The sequence below is a fragment of the Antechinus flavipes genome, chromosome 4 (assembly GCF_016432865.1).
Source record: "Antechinus flavipes isolate AdamAnt ecotype Samford, QLD, Australia chromosome 4, AdamAnt_v2, whole genome shotgun sequence".
Taxonomy (NCBI): domain Eukaryota; kingdom Metazoa; phylum Chordata; class Mammalia; order Dasyuromorphia; family Dasyuridae; genus Antechinus; species Antechinus flavipes.
Window position 1 is genome coordinate 26,624,756 of NC_067401.1, and position 21,110 is coordinate 26,645,865.

Below are 21,110 nucleotides of genomic sequence, written 5' to 3' on the forward strand. Positions count from 1 at the left end.
GTCCACCCAGAAGGTCGTTGGGAAATCTGTATCCTTCAAATCAGAAAGGTGACTGACCTTGTCTTTTAATTCCCCAAGATAAGCAGTGTTCTGCCCAAGGATAGCTTCTGCAGATTCCTGGAAACAAGTCACCCACTGATTCTCCTGGAAATCCGCAATATTGACCTGAAAAAACACAACCCCAAATTATTTCCCCCAGAGAAAATAAACAGAAGCCACAAAGGTGGTCTGGTGATTTCAAATCATGTCTATTAAAGCTGTACAGGAAACTATTATTATACACCAATAGTCAGCCCATAAAAAGAATCTGTTTTAAAACCAAAACCCAGATGAAAAGGAGAGCACAGTACAACAGTACAATGTAGACAGAGGTGAAGACATAGTCTCTCACAACCCCTGACACACAGAACTTGAGTTTGCCCACATCCATTTGCCACTGCCCTTGAATCTGGATATTTTCATAAGCTTCTCCTTTATGACACGAGATTTATGCCTTTGGTTTTTTATTTCAGTGAGACTATATGCTCCATGGGTCACACTAGGGACTTCACCCAAGGCTCTCTCTCCCTTACTAACAATTCTCCATTGGTGGGATGGGGGTGGGGTGCCAGAAAGACAGACAAGGCATAAATGTGAGTTGAGGGGTTTAATCCGGACTTAAAATCTTCTTGTTGTAAGGCAGCCAGCAAATTTACATTCAAACCTAAGTGAGCAAATGAGATGAGAACAAAGTGTTCCCAACTTGGACAGAGCACAGGAAGCTTGAATCAGCAACAGCATCACCACAAGTAAGTGAGGGTGGGTGGGAGGGTGCGGATGGAGGATCAGGCTGCAAATATCTCAGCCTCGAAAGTAAGCAAGAGAATCAAGGATAAGACGGGAGGAAAGCCCTGGCCCAAGAAGCAGAAAAGGGGGTGGGCATCCCAGCCCAACCACCAAGGACTGGAGGGGATTACAGCTGCATCACTCTCCATCTGAGGCTCAAGTCTTTCACTTTTACATTCAATGAATTACTGGGACTTAAAGTACCCTTCTCACTATTTCTGGAATCCATGGGGTTTATAAAAAGGGCTCATTCTGTTACTGACATGACCTGATAGGTGAAATATGGTAATAAAATGTGGTAATCTTTCTAAAATAACAAGCAGCCACACAGGGCACAGCAACGGATCACATGTCTACATGGATCCCAAAGCTGCCACAGTCCCTAAGAGAGGAAAAAATGGCCTCACATTCAGTGAAACCAGAGTGGCAATCGTGAACACATAGATCCAGGAGGAATGAGTGAATGTGCATGGGAATTCTGCCATTTAAAGTTTAACAAAAAAGCTATTATGAAAGAAATGTCTACAAAACAATTTATCTCAATTCTGCAAAAAGTGCAGGGTAAAAGACCCCAAATAATAAACCTGACTGTAGACAAGAGTTTTTCTGCTAAACTAAGGTTCTGCATGGCAACTTAGGGTAGTTATAAACCCTTAATTTGTAAGAGGTTTTTAAAATGGAAAGAAGCTCAACTCTAGCAGAGGAAGAAGACGCCACCATTTCAACATCACTCAGAGACGTTTTCCTCTGAGGCAGGCTCCATTAAGGCCTGGGAAACAGAACATTACCTACAAGAAAATGAACTAAATATAGGGATCAGCTGTACAAGTGCAATTACTGCTCTCCAGAAATGCCATTTCAAATTAATTTATCTTCATAACTGTTAGCAGGCAAGTGCCACCGATGCTCTAATTGCACCGCAGGCCATACTTGTGGACTAGAATCAGGAAGGGTCGCCAAACTCAAATTTCTGGCAAGAAGAATGACTTTTTGTAGGAACAAGGTATGCCAGTAAGTTTGCTGAAAGCCAGCTTTCCTCCCTGCTCATTTCCAGGACCCTCAAAAACTGTTGCATGCTCACTGTTCTATGGGCTTTCTGGCTGCTTTACCCCAGCAGACACTGTGCAGATGCTGCACGCCCAGGGGAGTCAGGAAGTCTGGGTTCACGTTCTCCTGGGTGTTGGCTCTGAGACGGCAGGGAAAGAGGGTAAGCTCCATGAGACGGTGTTAGCAAACGTCTTCCTCCCTTCCGCATACATCATAATGCTCCACAGTAGATGCTAAATGAGTTTCACAATAACCTCAACCTCAAGACCTACATTTTTTCATCTGTAAAATTGGGTCTCATAAAGTAATCCATCACAGAGAGTTATCACACACAAAATGCTCGGCAAGTCGTAAAGGGCTACTTATATGCGAATGGGCCTCAGAATCTTACCGACAAGATCATCCGGTACTTGAAGCTGGGAAATTCACGGTCACACTTCTCACATCGATAGAGTCCATTCTGCTGGTCTATCACTTTCTTATTGCAATCTTGAGAGGGACAAGCCTGGTACATACAATTCTCCTTGCGAAGGTACACCACTGTTGCCACACAACTAAAGTAATCCGCCTTTCAGAGGAAGAGAAGAACAAGACACTGGTTCACTAAACCTATAATTCGGACTACAATCACAGGCAACTGGAGGGCTTCAATGACAGGCTATTATGTAGTGTTATTGAACTATTCAAGGCCTTAAAGATCCCAGGGTTCACAAGGAAAGATTTCTTCTAGAGTATTAGAGTTCAAGCATACCAGTGAGAAAACAACCACCCCCACCCCCCCACTTCCTATAAACTGTTAATATGAGTCTTCTCTTTCAAAAGACAAAGATTTCTGTCCTTTGATTTTTCTTTGCAGAGTGATCAATCGCCAGCATGCAGACCTATGAGAGAGCTCTATATAAAATCTAGAAAGCTTTGGCCAACCAGCCTTTTAGTCAATCTGTTTGGGGGGCATGGGAGAAGACCATGGTTGAGAATGGTCTTTGTCTGTATTCAGTCCTAAAGCAGGTTCTGGGATTCCCTCGAGTCTTCCCTCTGGGATATAAAAGCAGTGATAACTACCTACTTCAGAGGGTTGTTATGAGAGAAAAGTACTTTATAAATCTGAAAACTTGATATAAATGTGATCTACTCCTACTATCAGCTTTGAGGAGCTCTTAAGGTTCCTTCAGATTCCCATTTAAGTGGTACAGAATAAATTTTTAAAAATATACAAAATTAAAAGGAAAAAAGATGACATTTTCTAAGTCCTAATAAAATGCTGGGAAATCAGTGCCATGAAAATCAATGTGAACTCAAACTCATGGGCTTCAATAACACAGAAAGCAGCTCAGTCCCCATTAACTATGGGTGTGTCAGGACCTTCCACACCACATCCTGAATTCAGAGAAATATTAGAAGTTGAGGAACTACTTAGGACCGATTATTGTATGTTTTTTCTTTGTCACAAAGGTGGGTTCAAAGAAAATGTATATGTACACAAAATGGCTGTGTGTAAAAACAAAAAGGCATCAATAAAATTACTTTTAAAAATATACTTAAATATAAATAAATGTTTAAAAACACAAAGAAACTGAACAGTTCTGGAGTTGAGGTTAGGACTGGGACAACCACATGAAAGCTCCAGCCTTCCTGGGGGTGTTTGCTTTAGACCCAAATGAGCTTCCAAGGCCTCAGATATAATTCAAGGCCTTTGACTATCTGCTATACAGCCCCAACGCAAACCTCTCCAATCCCCAATCACAATCTTCTTGATTTTCTGGCCTGGGCCAAGTCCAGAACACATGCTAGAGGAGAGAGCCTGTTCTGTACCAGAAGACAAATGGTTTCATGGGTGGCTGCTCTTCAGTCCCTTGCCTGCTGTGAGGGGAGCCAAGGCAAAGGGAACAGGGAAGTGGCTGCTAGGTGACTATCTGTTTCATGTTTGATCCTCCAACATATACTGATGAAGATGATGATAAAAACAGATGAGGGAATGCAGTGAGTGAAGTGAAGCAAAAGAGAAGAGAATTCTTCTGAATAAGTACTGAAAAGATAGCTGGAAAATAAGACTCCATGCTAGATGCTGTCCTTCATAGGCAATGTGAATGGTCACTCTCAGGCTGAAATCTGACAGAAACTAGCAAAGGCATTAACCTCAAAGGCCTCCAAATTCTCAGGGTAAACAAAAACATCAGAAAATACACCTATTGGAGGAGTAAACACTTTAAGATCCAAGATCAATCACACTAAAGAACACCATGAAATCAAAGGAATTATTATTGCTATTTCAATCTTCTCTTGTTCTAAGTTCACAACAAACAGGAAAGTCCTTGAAGTTAATTCTTGATGTTACTTGTTTGACATTTGAAATGATTTCTGGGTTCTGAAGTTAAAATAAAGAAAAAGGAGAGGAAAGGATTTTTTCCAATCCTGATTCCTGCTGCTGACTTTTGGGACCGACAGGAAAGTAAGGAGTCCGGCTTACCTTGTCACCTTGCCCCAGATTCTCAGATTTAACGTCATACAAAGTTTTCCAATTGGCATTACTCCCTCCAGTTCCTCCACCTCTGGCATCAGAGATCGAAACAGCTTCTAAGGCCTGTCCTTCCGAGTCAAACCTGAAGAGCCAAGAGAACTAGAATAAAGGAGCAGCCCCCAAATGAAATCAATGCCAGCTTTGCCAAGACCTGACTTGCTCCCTGAGGCTAGAGAGCGGATCTTTATTTTTCCTCCCCATAGATTGTTACAAACAACAGACATTTGCGTAGGACACTCACTCCGACCACATTTGGGTAAAAGTTAGTTCCATTCTGATTGCATTTTGAAGGCAATTAACACAAGTTGTAAATGACCTCCACATGCTTATCTCAATCGCTATGATGCCACCCAGTGGTCAAGGAACACACTGCAAAGTCCTAATTCACTGAACCACTTTCCTGGGAGCTATCAACACTGGTTAGGGGCCTAAATCCTAAAAACAGTTAAATTCCAAAATGGCAAACAAACAAACATCTTTCAATTAAAGCAAAAAATAAAGCTGAAGCTCTGCTAATAACACTCCTATGTACATGGCCCTTGAAGGCTTACAAAGTTCCTCCTTTAATATTAGCCCCTATTGGACTAGTGATACTCAGTTGGCAGAAACAGTACTACCACTACTACTATGAAGAAGTACATCACATGGCAAAAACGCTTACACCAAAATATTGTTTTAAAAGTTGATATGGAAAGTCAAAATATTAAATAATCCCCAAATCATTTACGTTAAAATTTAAAATGAATTGCACCCTTCCTCCCATCATGGATTTAGCTCTTTTCTTAATGAGGTCTTTATGTTATTATAAAAACTAATTTGTGTTCCCTAAGCAATATGAATTGATATGAAAGAGACAAAAAGCACTGCTTGAAGGAACCTGTCGAGCAACAAGGAAATGCCAACCTGGCATTAAAAATATGCTGCAGATAATGGAGAAAGTGGATAACTGAGAGTTGACCCTCCCCATAATTGCCCACTTATGGCAGGCCACCTTGCCAGGCTGAGCTGCAGACAAATGCCTTCTTGTTCTACCAGGTAAGCTGCAAAATCCCTCACACAGAAGCATCAGTCCATAAATCTGTCTCAGCACCACCAGCAATACTAGTTTACTGTCTCAAAAGCTCCAAGGAGACATTTCCCACCATAGACAGCTCATCAGGAGTCAGCAGAGCAAGGAGAGAACAGCCCCTCTTACAATAAAAACTCCCCGTTGTTAGAGCTGAGAACTAATGCCCCAACACACACACACACACACACACACACACACACACACACACACACACACACACACCTCTCTGTCTCTCTCTCCAGGCAATAGCAGAGTGTGTACAAAAGTCTCTAGCCAACCCTCAGGCATCTATTTAATTCTAGTGACTTTTTATGTTGGCTGGGATCAGTCCCCTCAAAAAATTAAGGGAAAACAATTTAATGTGCCCATACCAATTAGACTTGCCCTTCTGGATTTAAGTGACTGTTATTCACTAGCCTAATGTAAGGGGAGGGGGATTAAGCATATTTTAAAAGTTAGATTAAAAACTTGCTAAAAAAAGGCATGAAAATTGATGTATTCATTACATCCATGTTTCACTTATAATCCTCATTTTTGGTTATTATATATGTCAACATCATAAGCCTGTTGATAATCCTAGTTTATAATGCAATATTTTCTTTAAATAAACCTTGGCAAAGGAGGGAGCCCCTGGTATGGAACCACTTTTGCCGGAGAGAGGGAGGCTTCACTTCTAAGGAGCGATGGACCCAAGGAGCAGGATGAGGCAAGCTTAGACGTGTCTTAACTATGCTTGTTGTTACATAGACTATGTTTTTCTTCTTGTATTGAAGGATTTGGGGGAAAAAAGGAGCTAATGATAGGATCATCCAAAAAAAGGAGAGAGAAAGGGTGGGGCAGGCCACTGAAACATTTTTAAAATGCAGAAGAGACGAAGTTCAGAAAAAAACACAGCCAAAAAAGGATAATTTTCAAAGAAACATGTAACCCATAAGCTGGATACAACAATCACATTTTCACATGTAATTCTTTCTTTTCAATTCCCCTTTCTTATGGAAATTTTTTTTGGGGGAGGGAGAAATTTATTAAAAATTTATTTTAAAAGGTTATCTAGATCAGACCCTTCATTTTCTGAAAGGGTTTGGGACTCCTAAGATTCATGAAGAAAAGTTAAGGCCACACAGCTGGTTGGCACAGCAGCATGGCAAACCAGGTAATGGTTGGGCCTCCAAGCAGTAAAAAGCTGAGTTGGGATTCAGGCTCTGACACTTTCTGGATGCTGAGGGATCAGGGTCAATTCCCCTACTTTTCTCTCTACTTCTCTAACCTACGTAGCTTCCTCTGCTTAAAAAAAAAAAGGGGGGGGGAGGTTGGGGGGAAAGAAGATATATATCTGCCCATAGAATCAACCACGATATATGAAAACCAAGTTTTGCACATCTCAAAAGACCACACAAATGCCCGCTATCACTCCTGCTGGCAGAACCATTCCCTCTAACTCTACTAGTATGTCACAGTAAAGGCTTAGAACCCTAGAACCCACAAGATTTTATCTACTTTCAGAGTGAAATGGTTCTTTATTTAAACTCTGTGACACAACCTGGAAGCCATGCATGTCTCCCTTTAACTACAGCCACATAATTTAAGCTAAAGCTAGTTAAGATGTTTTCTTTAACAATTCTCACAAATCATGTTTCAATTGAAGTGGTGTTCTTTCAATGCAGATTCTAACTTTCTGAAAAAGAAGATATATTGTAGAGACCTTAGCAGGCTTTCCTTCTCCCCAGAGTGCCTTGGGAGTGTCAATGGCCTGCTGACAAAAGCCCATTGTTCTCATAGCGCTTTATCACAGAGTCCAATGAAAAAAACAAAGAAGAAGATGATGTACTCCAACACCAAATATTTCAAGCACTCCCCTCCCCCATATCAAGGAAAACCTTAAGAGACCCATAACATGGATCAAATCTCAGAAAGAAAAATGTTCTCTCCACTAAAGCTCCTCAAAGCAGAATTGCTAAAGTCTAACTGTGCTTGCTTTGGGAGGATCTGGGTCAGCTGGCAATGCTCTCACTTTAATTGCCTCCCTCCGACTCTTCAAGGTTTGTCATGGGATTACAGGTTTGTCAGTTTAAGAAGCAGAAAGCCATCCTCTCAGAGGGCATGATGCCTCCCAGAAACAGAGAAACCAGCCCCCCAGGCGACAGGTTACAGGCCCGACAGAAAAACCAAGGAAAACCCCATTCTCCACCAGGCGAGGAGTAAGGGCCCCTTTTTGGGTGTCCCCACAAAGACCTACCATCCACGTAGCTTAAAAGCCTCTGGAATGTCAGGATTCACAAGCATGGTGCTTGAAGACAGCACAGAGAGGCTCCGTCCACCAAAGTCAGAGACCCGGGCTCCCTTGATGGCCAGCACGGGCTGTCGCGAACCATCGAATCTGTCAGCCTGCAATAATCAGCCAAGTCACACACAGAGTTCTCGGGGCTCGAGGCACTCCCTCAGGCCGGGTCACACCTTGAGTGGCTTGTGCACATGTTCAGGCCACCCAAGAGGCCAGGATTCTCTCAGCATTGCCCCAGAAACCACAAGGTAAATCTTTAAAGAGCGATATGTTTTATCAAAAAAGGATCAAATGGAGGACTTTGCATTCCTCAGACAATTCCCCCTACTAATTCCAGGCCCCGACTTCTACAAAGGTCCCGATTGAGAACTTACCTCTTCTCCCCACAGAGTGGTTGTCACCACCTTCCCCGACGTGTCCATCAGGTGGATGTTCCTCTTGGAAACTTCTCTGTTGGATGACTTCACAACCACCTTGCTGGCATCTTCGTAGCTTTTACAGACCCCAATTATGTCTGAAACAAGGCACCTAGTGAGGGATCTGGGAAACACTGCTCCCAAAGGAAACCTGAAGGACCCCAGTCCTGCATCCCCCAGCCTTGCCCACACATAACTGCAGGATTAAGTCAGTGGCTGCCCACCTCACACACGCACTTACCTACAAGTGAGTCTTTAGCCTTATTCTCTAGGTCACCAATCACTGTGAAGTCAAACTGAACTGTAGGTAAGTGATGGGCATCCTCACAAAGCACAACAGAGGTCTCATTATTGAAGGTCATTTCATAGTCATTCTTAACAGCTGTGAACTGCTTATTAGCAATCTTCAGGGTGCCTTTGGAGAAGTAATACACCTAACAAAGACATATCAAGTCATGAGATCTCAAAGCAGGGGTATTAACTTCAACAATCATCATGATTCCCATCCCCACATACGTATTCCATCATTGAACTAATTTCTAGGCAAACAAATAACTGTGTGACTCAATACTTCTAGTTTCAAGACTACCTTATTCACATCGATGAGGGGAAAGAACTTGTCTACTTGATCATTGAAAGCAGTCGCTCTGATCTCACCCTGCAAGAAAATACAAGCAACAGTTAGAATGTCCAGTTCTGTGCAAAATCTTGCCAGACCAATTCATAAAATCCAAAAAATTCACTAGTGGATTTGAAACAGGCAGCCAAGAAACACCCAAATGTATATAAATTCAGTTCCAAGTAGGATGAAACTCCCTAACAATTACAGCTGTGAAAAATTGGAATGAGCAATCCTAGAAAGCTATCCCCTTTCCTCAAGAACTCTTCAAGTAAAAGCTTCCCAGAACCTTTGATGAGTATGTTGCAAAAAGGATACATTTTTAGATAGAGATAGACTAGAGGGAGCACAAGGTGTTCCTAACGCTGATATTCAGGGATTCTGTACAATTACACTTTTTCAGTTTTTCAATTATTAGATTCCGTCTGCATGCCTTATTGATTTGGAGTTAGGAACAATAAAGAATAAAATTCAGCTATGTTTCATATTTCAACACATAACTAGCCCAATTCTCTCCACCCTTCATTCCCACATTAAATTGTTAGGAAATTAGAGATTCACTAGTTCTGCTGCAAAAAAAGTTTATTTACTTCTTCAATTAGGTATTGCTTTATATCTGCCAAGTTTGGTGTGACAACCCATTCTTAAAATACATGGCAACTAATGCCAGATCAATAAATTGATTTTCAAAGTTGCTAGTAGCTTAGTTTTTACTTTCACTGTCAGTTAAAATGCTGCTGATAGATCAAAAATGGAAATAAATGGCTGAAACATCCCACAAAGATAGATTAGAATCATAAAAATTCAATTCTGAAAAGGACCTAAACACTCATCTATTCCAATCCCCTCAGTTATTGACTAAAAGAGCTAGAGGGGAGAGGTTCATTGACTGCCCTTAGATATGCACGTGTTGGCTCCCTCAAAACCCCACATGAAACTAAAGTGAACTCCAAGAGGTCAAAGATGTTACTTAATGATTGGCACAGTCTGTGAATTCTGGTAGAATTAGAACTCAGGTCTCCAGACTCTTGGGCCAAAGCCCTCTCTACTGCCTTACCCTGTCTAAACATCTAAGTCATTGTGGGCTTGTCACAAGACCTAAGTTCTGGTTCCATCTCTGTCCTGCCCCAAATCAGTCTAAAATTTCTTCTCATTTCACTAACCCACCCAATCATTTTGTTTGGATAAACCATAAGGAAGCTACAGCCAGGAATCATTCCCCAAAGTCCTTTCACTCAGACCAAGGGATCCTGTGGGCAGCTCTGTGCATTGCAACACCCACTGTTCTGCCCAGCAGCCAGCATCACAGCACTAGCACTTTGCTTGCCAAGAACCCAACAATTCTTCTTGTTCCTTCTGCCCAAGGGACCATTCATGTATTCAGAAGTCTAGCTCCAACAAGTCTAAAAGCTCTCATTTAAGACTAAGATACAAAGTCTTATTTATGACTCTCGGCCCCAAAATGACCCAATACAACAGTCCAGGTCAAAAGAACTCTATCAGCTTTCCTTTTGCCTATCCTGGCTTTCCACTGGACAGATAAGCAAAAAGATGAGTCCTCTGTTGTTCAAGGGGTCAAATGCTTCTGTTTCCCAATGACAGGCCCAACTTACACTTTCATCAACCATTTCAATAGAGAAAAGCTTTCCTTCCCCTCGGGAGTTGCTCCAGGTTCGGATCTGACTTTTATTAGTAACACGAGCACAAATTGTCCACCTGGAAAATAAATAAATATCAAATGTTCAGAGAATCCCATTCAAAGAAAACATGGCAATCCCCCTACAACCCCACAATGGTCTCCTTGGCCCAGGCCATCTCTGCTCACTAAGCAGGTTATTTTGATCAAAAGAGAATACTCTGTCAGCTTAAAGAAAAAGCAAACAACAAAGTAGACAAGATGATAAAATGTTAACTTATGCTCTCAAAGAAGTAAATGCATAATCCATCTTCCTCTCACAACATAAACTAAGGCAGCAACAGATCCTTAATGAAAAGCCCTAAGCTAAAAAATCCAGTGCCCATCAGTCAACACTTGCGGTTTATCAATTCTTTCTAATTCTGTGAACTGTTACAAATAATATTAAATGTCATATCCCACTTCTGATATGAAGAAATGAACCCCAAGTTATGGCCTATGGCAAGGCTTCTTAAACTTTTAAAATTATCATGTATATATCAAACATTTACTGATAATCATAATTTCACAACCCCACATTAAGTTACAAGACCTCACAGTTTAAGATTTGGTCTATGGAATCAATCACACTGCATAACAAACCCAAAGGATCTCATGGGTACATATCTAATTTTTAGATTTGGTCCCATTCTTCTAAACAAGATCTAGATGACAACCCCCACAACAACAATAATAACAATGATAAAATTTATCATTTAAGGTTTACTTTAGTTTTACAAAGGTAAAGTGCTTTAAGGTTTACAAAGCATTTTACAAACATCTCATGTCACCTTAAGTGAAGAAGCTAAGTTGCTAGAAAGACCTCTTACAATACCTCATATTACTTTTCTACTCAAAGGAAGCTATTAAAAAAGTATTATCCATGAAAGGGCCTGGAAAAGAAAGAGCCTCTTTTTAAATTGCTCAGGTTAATCTGATTTAACAGATTAATCTAGATTACCAAAACTGCACTACAGTCTGCAACATACTGCCAATTTTAGCCAAGATCATCATAATTATCTATTTTGAGGATGACAATCTCCTGCTGATGATAGGTATTCAGAAGCACAGCATTGTCAATGGACACCAATATTCATTGCTGGTATTGTATTGGTCTGAATATAGGCTGTGCTTTCCACCTATTAGGGCTTATGTAAAATCCACATTTATTCATAATCAGATTTAGCTTCCAGTGAAATTGAAATAGGTTTTTTTTTTTCCCCTCCTTTTAAAGAGATTTTATTTAGAAATAGGGCATATGTAGGGAGAGGAAGGGGAGTTAAAAAGGGAAAAAGCTTAAATTTAGACCAACATCCTATTCTTTTAATTACTATCAGCTGATTATTTTTTAAAGATTCATATTTTTCCAGTATAATAACCTCCATTACTTGCTTGCTTTGTGAAGTTTACACATTTCTCCTTTTTTATAATTTTAATGTCTAGGGGACTTTTTAAAAAGCTGACAGATTATTCAAAAGATAAGAAATTAGCTCCAACAACAAAATTTCCACAAACATCTGGTATTCCTACAATTGGCACACAAACTTCTAAAAAGATCGAAACCACTTTTAATAATGAGGAAGAACGTCTTGAGCTTGGCAAGTCTCACAACTCACTTGGACTGGTACGGATTGAGGCTGGCAATGGGAACAACTTTCAACTGGGATCCTCCGGGGGTGCTTAGATTAGTGCTTCCAACTTTACCAAATGTCTTTGAAACACCATAGCTCTTAGTGGCCGTAGAACCTTTAAAATATACACAAACACCAAAAAAGCCTCATATTATTTATCTTGTATAAACATTGTATTTACAGCCAGCTCCATGATGAGATTTATATAAAACAGTAGGAAACATATTCAGGTGATATTTCACTTCTATCCATATCCAATTAAATAAATTAATAGAGGAAGGATGGGCAAGGTAGTCTACAGGAAGAGTAGAAGAGGGGTTTGAAAAATGGTGTTACTAGGTTCTAATCCTTCCCAGTTCTATTTCTTAAGCTTTATTTGGGAGTGTTGGCCATTCATAAGATCATGGAGAAGCAAATACAACTTTTTTTTTTTTTTTAAAGAAACACAATATGATATTGGGGCAGCAATCACAGGCAAAAGAAAAAGGTTCTTCTGGACTTGTGGAGATCTCATTCAGATAAATAAATTACAACCTGACAAAAGTGTCATTTTGTCTCAAGAGAAATTACTGTCCTAGAGATGCTAAGATAGACTAGGGCATGAAGACAATGGTGTGACTCGGCATTTGGTCACAGGGCAAGTGGTTGGCAGAAGAACAGTTCTGATCCCACCAGTGTCAATGAACAGCCCAGGCCAGGCCAGGCCATACTGTATGCTCCCTGGAGAGAGTGCAGCAGTAACTAATGCTCCTTAGCAGTTGAGTCTCCTCATACATATTCTGTTTCTATAAATACTAAGATTATAAATTAACAAACTATCCTTAAAAAAGAGGTTGGTTTAAATTTAAAAAAAAAAAAAAAAGGGGGAGGGGGGAGGGAGGGGGACTCTGTCACTCATTTAACAAGTATCTATTGAGGGCTTGACACCAGTTGGATATTTGAGATACAAGAGTAAAGAAAGGACATAAAAGCCTGACCTCAAAGGGTTTTCATTCCACCAGTACCAGCAAAAGACACAAGCTGTAACCAACATTAGTAATTCTCAATGAGACAAGCCTATAACACTCTTAAGGGAACCTCTGCAACCAGTTTGGCTTCTTCCACTACAAAGGTCAGGTTCGGTTCTCCTTCCACCACCCAGCAAACGTGGGTTTAAGGTTGCATGAACTAATTTTAAGATTAACTGAAGACAGACATGGGCATAAGTAGATTGCAATGTATGACCAATGATGATGTCCTGAACACAAGAAAAAGTATAAAAAGCATGCTATTGTGTATGCATATGATGGGAACAGAAAGCAGGCTGGTCACATATCAAGAATGAGAGATAACAGATGGACAATACAAGAGAGATACTGTTCCCACGAGATCCGCAGAGGGAATGAGAACAGTATCACATTGGTTAAATACTTTGTTAATGAACAAAAATATTTTATGTTAATGGACAAAAATCACCCAGGATGAGAAGTTATGAAGGGATCACAATGTGTCAGTGAAATGATTACACACATTGATGAAATTCTCTATTCAAAAGATCAAAGATATTGGGAAGGTACATCTGAGAGGAAAGCATATGAAACAGTCTCAGTAAAATGAAATGACTTCTGGCCTACCCTTGTGTTAATGCCCCATGACACTGCAGCCATTCAGCAGCACAAAAATTTGGGAACTGACTCTATGGTCAAACAATCATCACAGAAGCAATGAGAGGAACCCCAAGTGGTAAGAGGAGTGAACAGTGAAAGTCCTGGAAGCTGACTTTCCAGGAGAGCAGGAAAGAGCATTCTGCTCACCAAATGCACTTAATGGCAATGGCAATGTATCATGCCTATTCTGAAAATATCAAAGTTTTAATTTCGCTCCTCTCAGAATTTTAGCATTGAAAAACACAAAATGACTCTTAAAAAGGTGTGGGGGCAAAAGGAGGACTTAGTAATTTCTAGTTAAAGCAGTGATTGGAGGAATGGGGGGAAGAGCAACACCTGAAAACAGACCCAACCAAATTTTAAATTATGGGCTCCAATTTGGAGGTTTCTCAAATAAAGGGCCCTCAAAAGCAAACAAAATGATTCAATTAAAATTTTCCTGGATCTTCCATAAAGTCAGAAGAAAATACTATTTTTCAATGAAACTGAAAAATAAAGACTTTCTGACCAATATAAATGATATGGTTCTTCAAGCAAAAGATAAAAACCCAAGAGAAACTAAAATGGAAAAGAGAGAGAAAAAGAAACTAAATTTAATGAAGCAGATGGTGAAGAACAACTAGCTAAAAGATAAGAATTTTAAAAGGTATGCAAATGAACAGAAAAGTAAGAGGATATAAAATTCAAGGATGTGTGAGAAACTCTAAGGTAAACTCTGAAATGCTAAGCATACTACCATACATTAATACATAGATTGGCTATACATCACTTAAAATGATGGATGGCTAAGTTAACTTTAAAAGTCTTGATCGTTAACTCTGTCTTTACAGCATGCAGTTTACAATCAGAATTTGAATTATTTTTAAATCGTCCAAAAAAAGTGTCCATTAGCCTCCTTTTACCCCAGATTCAATAGCAAGCACTATGCAAAGACTTCTTATTCATAAAGCATATCTGTAACTCATCTCATGGCAGGACTTACCCAGTCCTGAACTCCCATTCTGTTGCTGGGGCTTAGTGGCTACTGGATTAGCGGCTGGCCCTGGGGCTGGGGCTGCTTGCTGCTGCCCTTGTCCTATGGATGAAAAAGGAAAAGGCAATTCAGTACAAAGAACTGGAGTTACAAGTTACTTAAATCATCTTGAGTTAAGTGAGAAATATAAAAAGTCTTGATTTCACAAAAGATGTTTCTGGGCCTGAATTCACACTGGGACATTCAAATGTGTGCAGTGAATTTGCCAAGACAGAAGTGGGGGGAGAGGAGGGGCGCATGCAAGCAAGTTTATTATAAAAAGAAGCAGGGTTGTCTCCATTGACCTTTCACCTCCTCACAATTGATGGCTTTCAGTTTTAATAAGGTTCTTCCCTAAAGCCTACTCCTTTCTCCTACATGAACCTGCAGTAAAGTCACCGGGCTGAATCTGTGACATTATCGCTATTTCCATAGCAACAAATCGATGTCATCAACAGAAGTGCGAGTGCACTGCAGGCTTTGGCAGAAGAAAAAGCTGGGGGGTAGGAGAGAAGCCTGAAAGCATCTCAATTGGCTCTGAAGTGCTCCAACTTCAAAGGGAACGGCTCCATTCAGGAAGGCTTCTCTCTCTCCCTTTCCCCCAAACAAAGCAACCTTCTTTCCCAACAGACAGTTGATGGAAAATAAGAGCTGAAAAAGTCGTTGGTAACCATGAAGTACAAGTGAACTGCCTCAGCAGGGAGAGCTGAGGAGAGGGTTCAGAAGCAGGGGCGTCAAGGAAATAGCAAGATTAGTAGGAGCAGGAGGTTAAAGGAATAAGACTCTCAAAAAGAAATAAGCAATGACTTCTAATGATATTAAGGTACTGACTTCTCTCTAATCACTCAGACTAATTTTTATCAAGTAGAAAGATAAAAGTGGAAAAATATTATTTAAAAATCATTTTAAAAGCAATACATCTAATTTTGGGGATTTAACTATGATTGGGCATTAAATTTGGCAGTTAATCTAATCTATCTTTTTTCAACTAGAAAGCATACTAGTGAGGTTCAGAGCACTGCTTAGGGTGCTATGGCAACTGCAATGGAGAATGATCCTGGAGACTAATTGCTTTCTACAGCTGGGCTCCCCAGGCTTAGGCCATTCTCCATCAATGGTTGTTCCAACTGGGGAGATGAAAGAAAGGTCTTGATCCCATTTTTCTGGGGCTAGATGATACAGTACATAGAGCACTTAGACTGGAGTCAGGAAAACCTGAGTTCAAATGTGGACTTAGACACTTACAAGCTGTATGACCCCGGACAAGTCACTTCCTCATCTACAAAATGAGCTAGAAAGCCACTCCCATATCTTTACCAAGAAAATTCCAAAAGGGATCATAAGGAACTGGACACAACTATAACAGCTCAACAACATACAGATGGCATACACCAACTTCCCGTCCTCCTTTGTCGCCACAGTCAATCAAGAAAAACAGGCCATCAAGATAATATAACTGAGCAAAAATGGAAAGGTTAAACAACGATCCTCATCTCTAGCTCTTCTGCTGTTGCAGTCTTTTTGGGAGGAAGAGAGCTCAGAACTGTGATTTCACTGATTTGGAGAATGCCCTCTACCAGGGAGATCACCAACTCTTCCTTATAGTTTAGTGAGTCAGCAAGACGTGGAGAGACCACCTCAAATGGGTCAGAACTAAGACTTTGTGAAGCAAGATCTTCCTGCTCCATCTACCTCATCCATTATACTACTTCTCCCTCCTTCTCATGCTGACTCCACTCAGGAGTCAACACAGTACTGCATCATATGGTCTGAGCCCAAGTAATCACACAATCACGTAACCATCCCAACTGCAGCCCATTTTCATGTCACCTTACAATGGAGAGTTCTTTCAGCACAGAGAACACCAACGACCTCTACAAAACTGCTTCTGACATTTTTGTAAAGTTAATTAATGACATGTACAAGATGTGCATTTTCTACAAACTAGACATATATCTGTATATTTAGTTGTATGTTCATATTGATTGTCTTAACATTGTCTATATTTCCTAGTGTTTCTCTTCCCCCCTCAGAAAACTATCTTTTTTAATAAGGAATAAAAAAAAATCTGCAAAACTAATCAATCAATCAAAGAAGACTGACATTGTATATAGTGTTATCCACCCAGTCACCCACCTCTGCAAAGCAGCAGGGTAATCTCTTATCCCATCTCTTCTTTGGGTTCAATTTTCCATATATGTCTGTTGGGTTTTTTTGGTGCTGCTATGTCCACTTACACTGCTGGAGTCATTCTGTACACTGCTTTCATGCTTCTCTATAGCCATCATATTTATAGTTTCTTACAACACAACAATTTTTCATTATATCCATGTTCCCTAACTTGTCTACCCAATATCCAAAACAATGATGTTATTAAGAATGGCAATTTCATATTTAAAGATTCTTTTCATTCTTTTGTGCATGTCAAATTTACAACGGCATTTGTAAAGCATGAATGCATTTCCCTGATGGTGTATCATGAAAAAAACATCTATAACATGGCCCAGTTCATAAGATATACCAAGTGAAAAAAAAATTTTTTTAATACCCCATTTATAAATTGGTATCTCCTAGTATGTTCACTTCTACTGGGAACCTCATTGGAAACCTCTTGTCAAATGCTGTTTAAATTTTCTGATTCTCTCAGATAATAAACTAAATTGGAGTCCTTCAAAATCTGCTTGTTCAAATCCTTTATTTCAGAAGGGGAAATTTGAGGGATGGAGGTGTTGTCTGCCTAAGATCACACAAGAGATCACACAAGAGATGGCCAAGCTGAGATAAAATCCAGATCTTACAATCTGCAGTCTGGTGTTCCTTCAACATTATATGGGGTGTCAAAAAGTTATCAAACTGTGCATACCCTTTGATCCAGCAGTGTTTCTATTGGGTTTATACCCCAAAGAGATACTAAAAAAGGGAAAGGGACCTGTACGTGCCAAAATGTTTGTAGCAGCCCTGTTTGTAGTGGCTAGAAACTGGAAAATGAATGGATGCCCATCAATTGGAGAATGGCTGGGTAAATTGTGGTATATGAATGTTATGGAATATTATTGCTCTGTAAGGAATGACCAGCAGGATGAATACAGAGAGGCTTGGAGAGACCTACATGGACTGATGCTAAGTGAGATGAGCAGAACCAGGAGATCATTATACACTTCGACAACGATATTGTATGAGGACATATTTTGATGGAAGTGGATTTCTATGACAAAGAGACTTAACTGAGTTTCAATGGATAAATGATGGACAGAAACAGCTACATCCAAAGAAGGAATACTGGGAAATGAATGTGAACTATTTGCATTTTTTATTTTCTTCCCGAGTTATTTTTACCTTCTGAATCCAATTCTCCCTGTGAAGCGGGAGAACTGTTCGGTTCTGCAAATATGTATTGTATCTAGGATATACTCCAACATATTTAACATATATAGGACTGCTTGCCATCTTGGGGTGGGGGGGTGAAGGGAGGGAGGGGAAAAAAACGAAACATAAGCGAGTGCAAGGGATAATGTTGTAAAAAAAATTATCCTGGCATGGATTCTGTCAATACAAAGTTATTATTAAATAAAATAAAATTTAAATTAAAAATAAAATAAAATAAAAAAATAAAAAATAAATAAAAACATTATATGGGGTGTCCCAAAAGTCTTAATGCAATATTAAGCTTTAATGGTAACAAAACTATACTAAGACTTTTAGGAGAACCTGGGTTAATACTGGAGTATAATGTCATCCTCAGGACTACATCACAGTTCTGAGTTACGGGGGGGGGGCTTTCAAAAACAACATCTTGAATTGAGAACTAAACCAATTTAAAATGTACTTTGTGCACTGGATATCATGTAAAGGTATAACAAATAATCATTTTAATTCCATAGTATGGGTAACATTTAAAAAATTCTACTAGGGAAGGAATGCATGCAACACACACTTATTTGGACATACATTCACAGAAAGGCATGCAAACAGAGGATCCTGCCTCAATTGTTTTAAAATTTCCTGATAACTTAAAACTAACAGAATCCAACTGGGGAAAAAAATCCACCTGATCAATTTTCTTTGTATTTCACTAAGTTCTCAATAATGAATCATATTCCCATCAACACAGCTAAGTACTATACAAGACAGATTAATTACAGGCAGTAACAATTATATTTTATTTGCTCAAGATAATGTAGCAAGTTTGATTACATATACACATGCAAATAGGCAGTGTTAAACATAGGAGCTTCAAAATCCAATAATCGTCCAATCCAATAATCGTCCAGTGTCTACAGTATATGAAATATGAATCTGTACTCTTGTGCATTAAAGCTTTATTACTGACATTTCGAAAACTCAATAAAAATTACTTTATTTAAAGTGGGAAAATGACAGCATAATGGGATTAAACAAAAACCCTTCAATCTACATTTCAGTATTCCTCTGCCCACTTCTTGGATTGAACTAAATTATAGGGATGCTCTAAAATATGCCCTACTCACTCATCCCATAACCAATGCTTCTGCATTTCAAAATACAAATAAAATCTCATTACTGCATTACACCACCGTAAATAAGCATTCCCTGTAACAAAGCCATTTTCAAATCTCAGTGCTTTATTGTAACAATGTTTTATTGATCTAGTTTCAATGAATCTTCACTACAGATAATCCCAAATAACAAGTGACTTTTGGAGTCCTTACATATGTAAAACTTTCACTAAAAAGAAGAAAAGTTAGATGATTTGCCCAGGGTCACAGAGCTAGTGTGGGAGGTCAACTTTGACTTCAGATTTTCTTCCTCCCCATTAACATAGGCTTAAAATTTTTTTAATTTATTATTTATTTTGAGCATTAATTAAAAAACAAAAACATTGAGTTCTGATTCACTCCCTCCTTCCTACTTCTTTTCTATTCAGTGTAAAGGCAACAATGGGATCAAAAAAAACTTCAAATTTATTATTTATTTTGAGAGTTAATTAAAAAACAAAAACACTGAGTTTTGATTCTCTCCTTCCTTCCTATTTCTCTCCTACCCAGGGTAAAGGCAAGAATGTGATATCAATTATACATATAAAATCATGAAGAACTTATTTCCACAGTAACTATGTTACAGAAAAAAGAAAAATAAAGAAAGTGAAAAAATTATGCTTCAAGCAGTATTCAGACAAAGTCTTTCTTTGGAGGCAGACAGCATTTTCATCATTAGTCCTTTGAAATGGTCTTACATCACTCTATGGCTGATAAGCAGCTAAGTCATTCGTTGTTAATCATTGTATAATATTGCTGTTACTGTGTACAACTTTTTCCTGTTTCTGCTCCCTTCATTTTACATTGATTCATCTAAGTTTTTTCAAATTTTTCTGAAAGCATTCTGCTTGTCATTTTTTAACAGCACAATCCACTACAACCATATAGCACTTGTCTGGTCATTCCCCAACTAATGGGCATTCCCCTCAATTTCCAATTTGTTGCTAGAACAAAAAGATTTCCTATAAGTATTTTTGTACATATATGCCCTTTTTCTTTTATCTCAAAATAGTGGTATTCTAGATCAAAAAGCATACAGTTTGGGGGTATAGTTCCAAATTGTTTTTCCAGAATGATTGGATCAATTCTAAATTTCATCATCAGTACATTAAATTAATGTCACTTTCTCCACATCCCCTCCCAACCGATGTCATTTTCCTTTCTGTCACATTAGCCAATCTGACAGGTGTGAGGTGGTACTATTTTAAAAACTACTTGTTTTAATTTGCATTTCTGTAATCAATAGTAATTTAGAGAATAGTCATTCACATGACTGTAGCTTTGATTACTGAAAACTGCCTGTTTATAGCCTTTGATTATTTACCAGTTAGGGAATTTTTGACGCAATTCTCTATATAGTTAAGAAATAAGAATGTTTTATCAGAGAAACTTGCTATATATATTTTTCCAATTCCCTGATTTTTTCTAATCTTGGCTGCATTAGTTTTGTTTGTGTAAACTTTTAAAATTTAACGTAATTTGTATTATCCATCTTACTTCCCTGTAATCTTTTGTTTGGCCATATATTTTCCTTTATCCATAGATCTGAGTATCTGCTCTAGTTTTCTCCTCTGTAAAATAAGCTAGAGAAGGAAATGGCCAACAGCTCCAGTATCTCTGTTGAGAAAACCCCAAGTAGCTAGGTGGCTCAGTGGATAGAGCACCAGTCCTGAAATCAGGAGGCCCTGAGTTCAAATATGGTCTCAGATTCTTAATACTTCCTAGCTGTGTGACCCTGGGCAAGTCACTTAACTCCAATTGCCTCAGAAAAATGAGAGAGAAAGAGAGAAAGAGAGAGAGAGAGAGAGAGAGAGAGAGAGAGAGAGAGACAGAGACAGAGAAAGAGAGAGAACGAGA

General features: G+C 39.1%; 1 protein-coding gene across 1 annotated transcript in view; it reads right to left on the reverse strand.

Annotated features, from left to right (window-relative positions):
* The window catches only part of RPA1 (replication protein A1), a 58,906-nt gene that overhangs the window by 19,473 nt on the left and 18,323 nt on the right, over positions 1-21,110 (reverse strand). Inside the window, exons 6-15 of the mRNA XM_051992168.1 lie at positions 14,710-14,802; positions 12,067-12,196; positions 10,389-10,491; positions 8,746-8,814; positions 8,398-8,590; positions 8,115-8,254; positions 7,696-7,844; positions 4,340-4,472; positions 2,264-2,440; positions 58-165 (exon numbers count right to left, since the gene is read on the reverse strand). Of these exons, the coding sequence (XP_051848128.1) occupies positions 58-165; positions 2,264-2,440; positions 4,340-4,472; positions 7,696-7,844; positions 8,115-8,254; positions 8,398-8,590; positions 8,746-8,814; positions 10,389-10,491; positions 12,067-12,196; positions 14,710-14,802 (1,295 nt within the window). The remainder of the gene's footprint in view (positions 1-57; positions 166-2,263; positions 2,441-4,339; positions 4,473-7,695; positions 7,845-8,114; positions 8,255-8,397; positions 8,591-8,745; positions 8,815-10,388; positions 10,492-12,066; positions 12,197-14,709; positions 14,803-21,110) is intronic.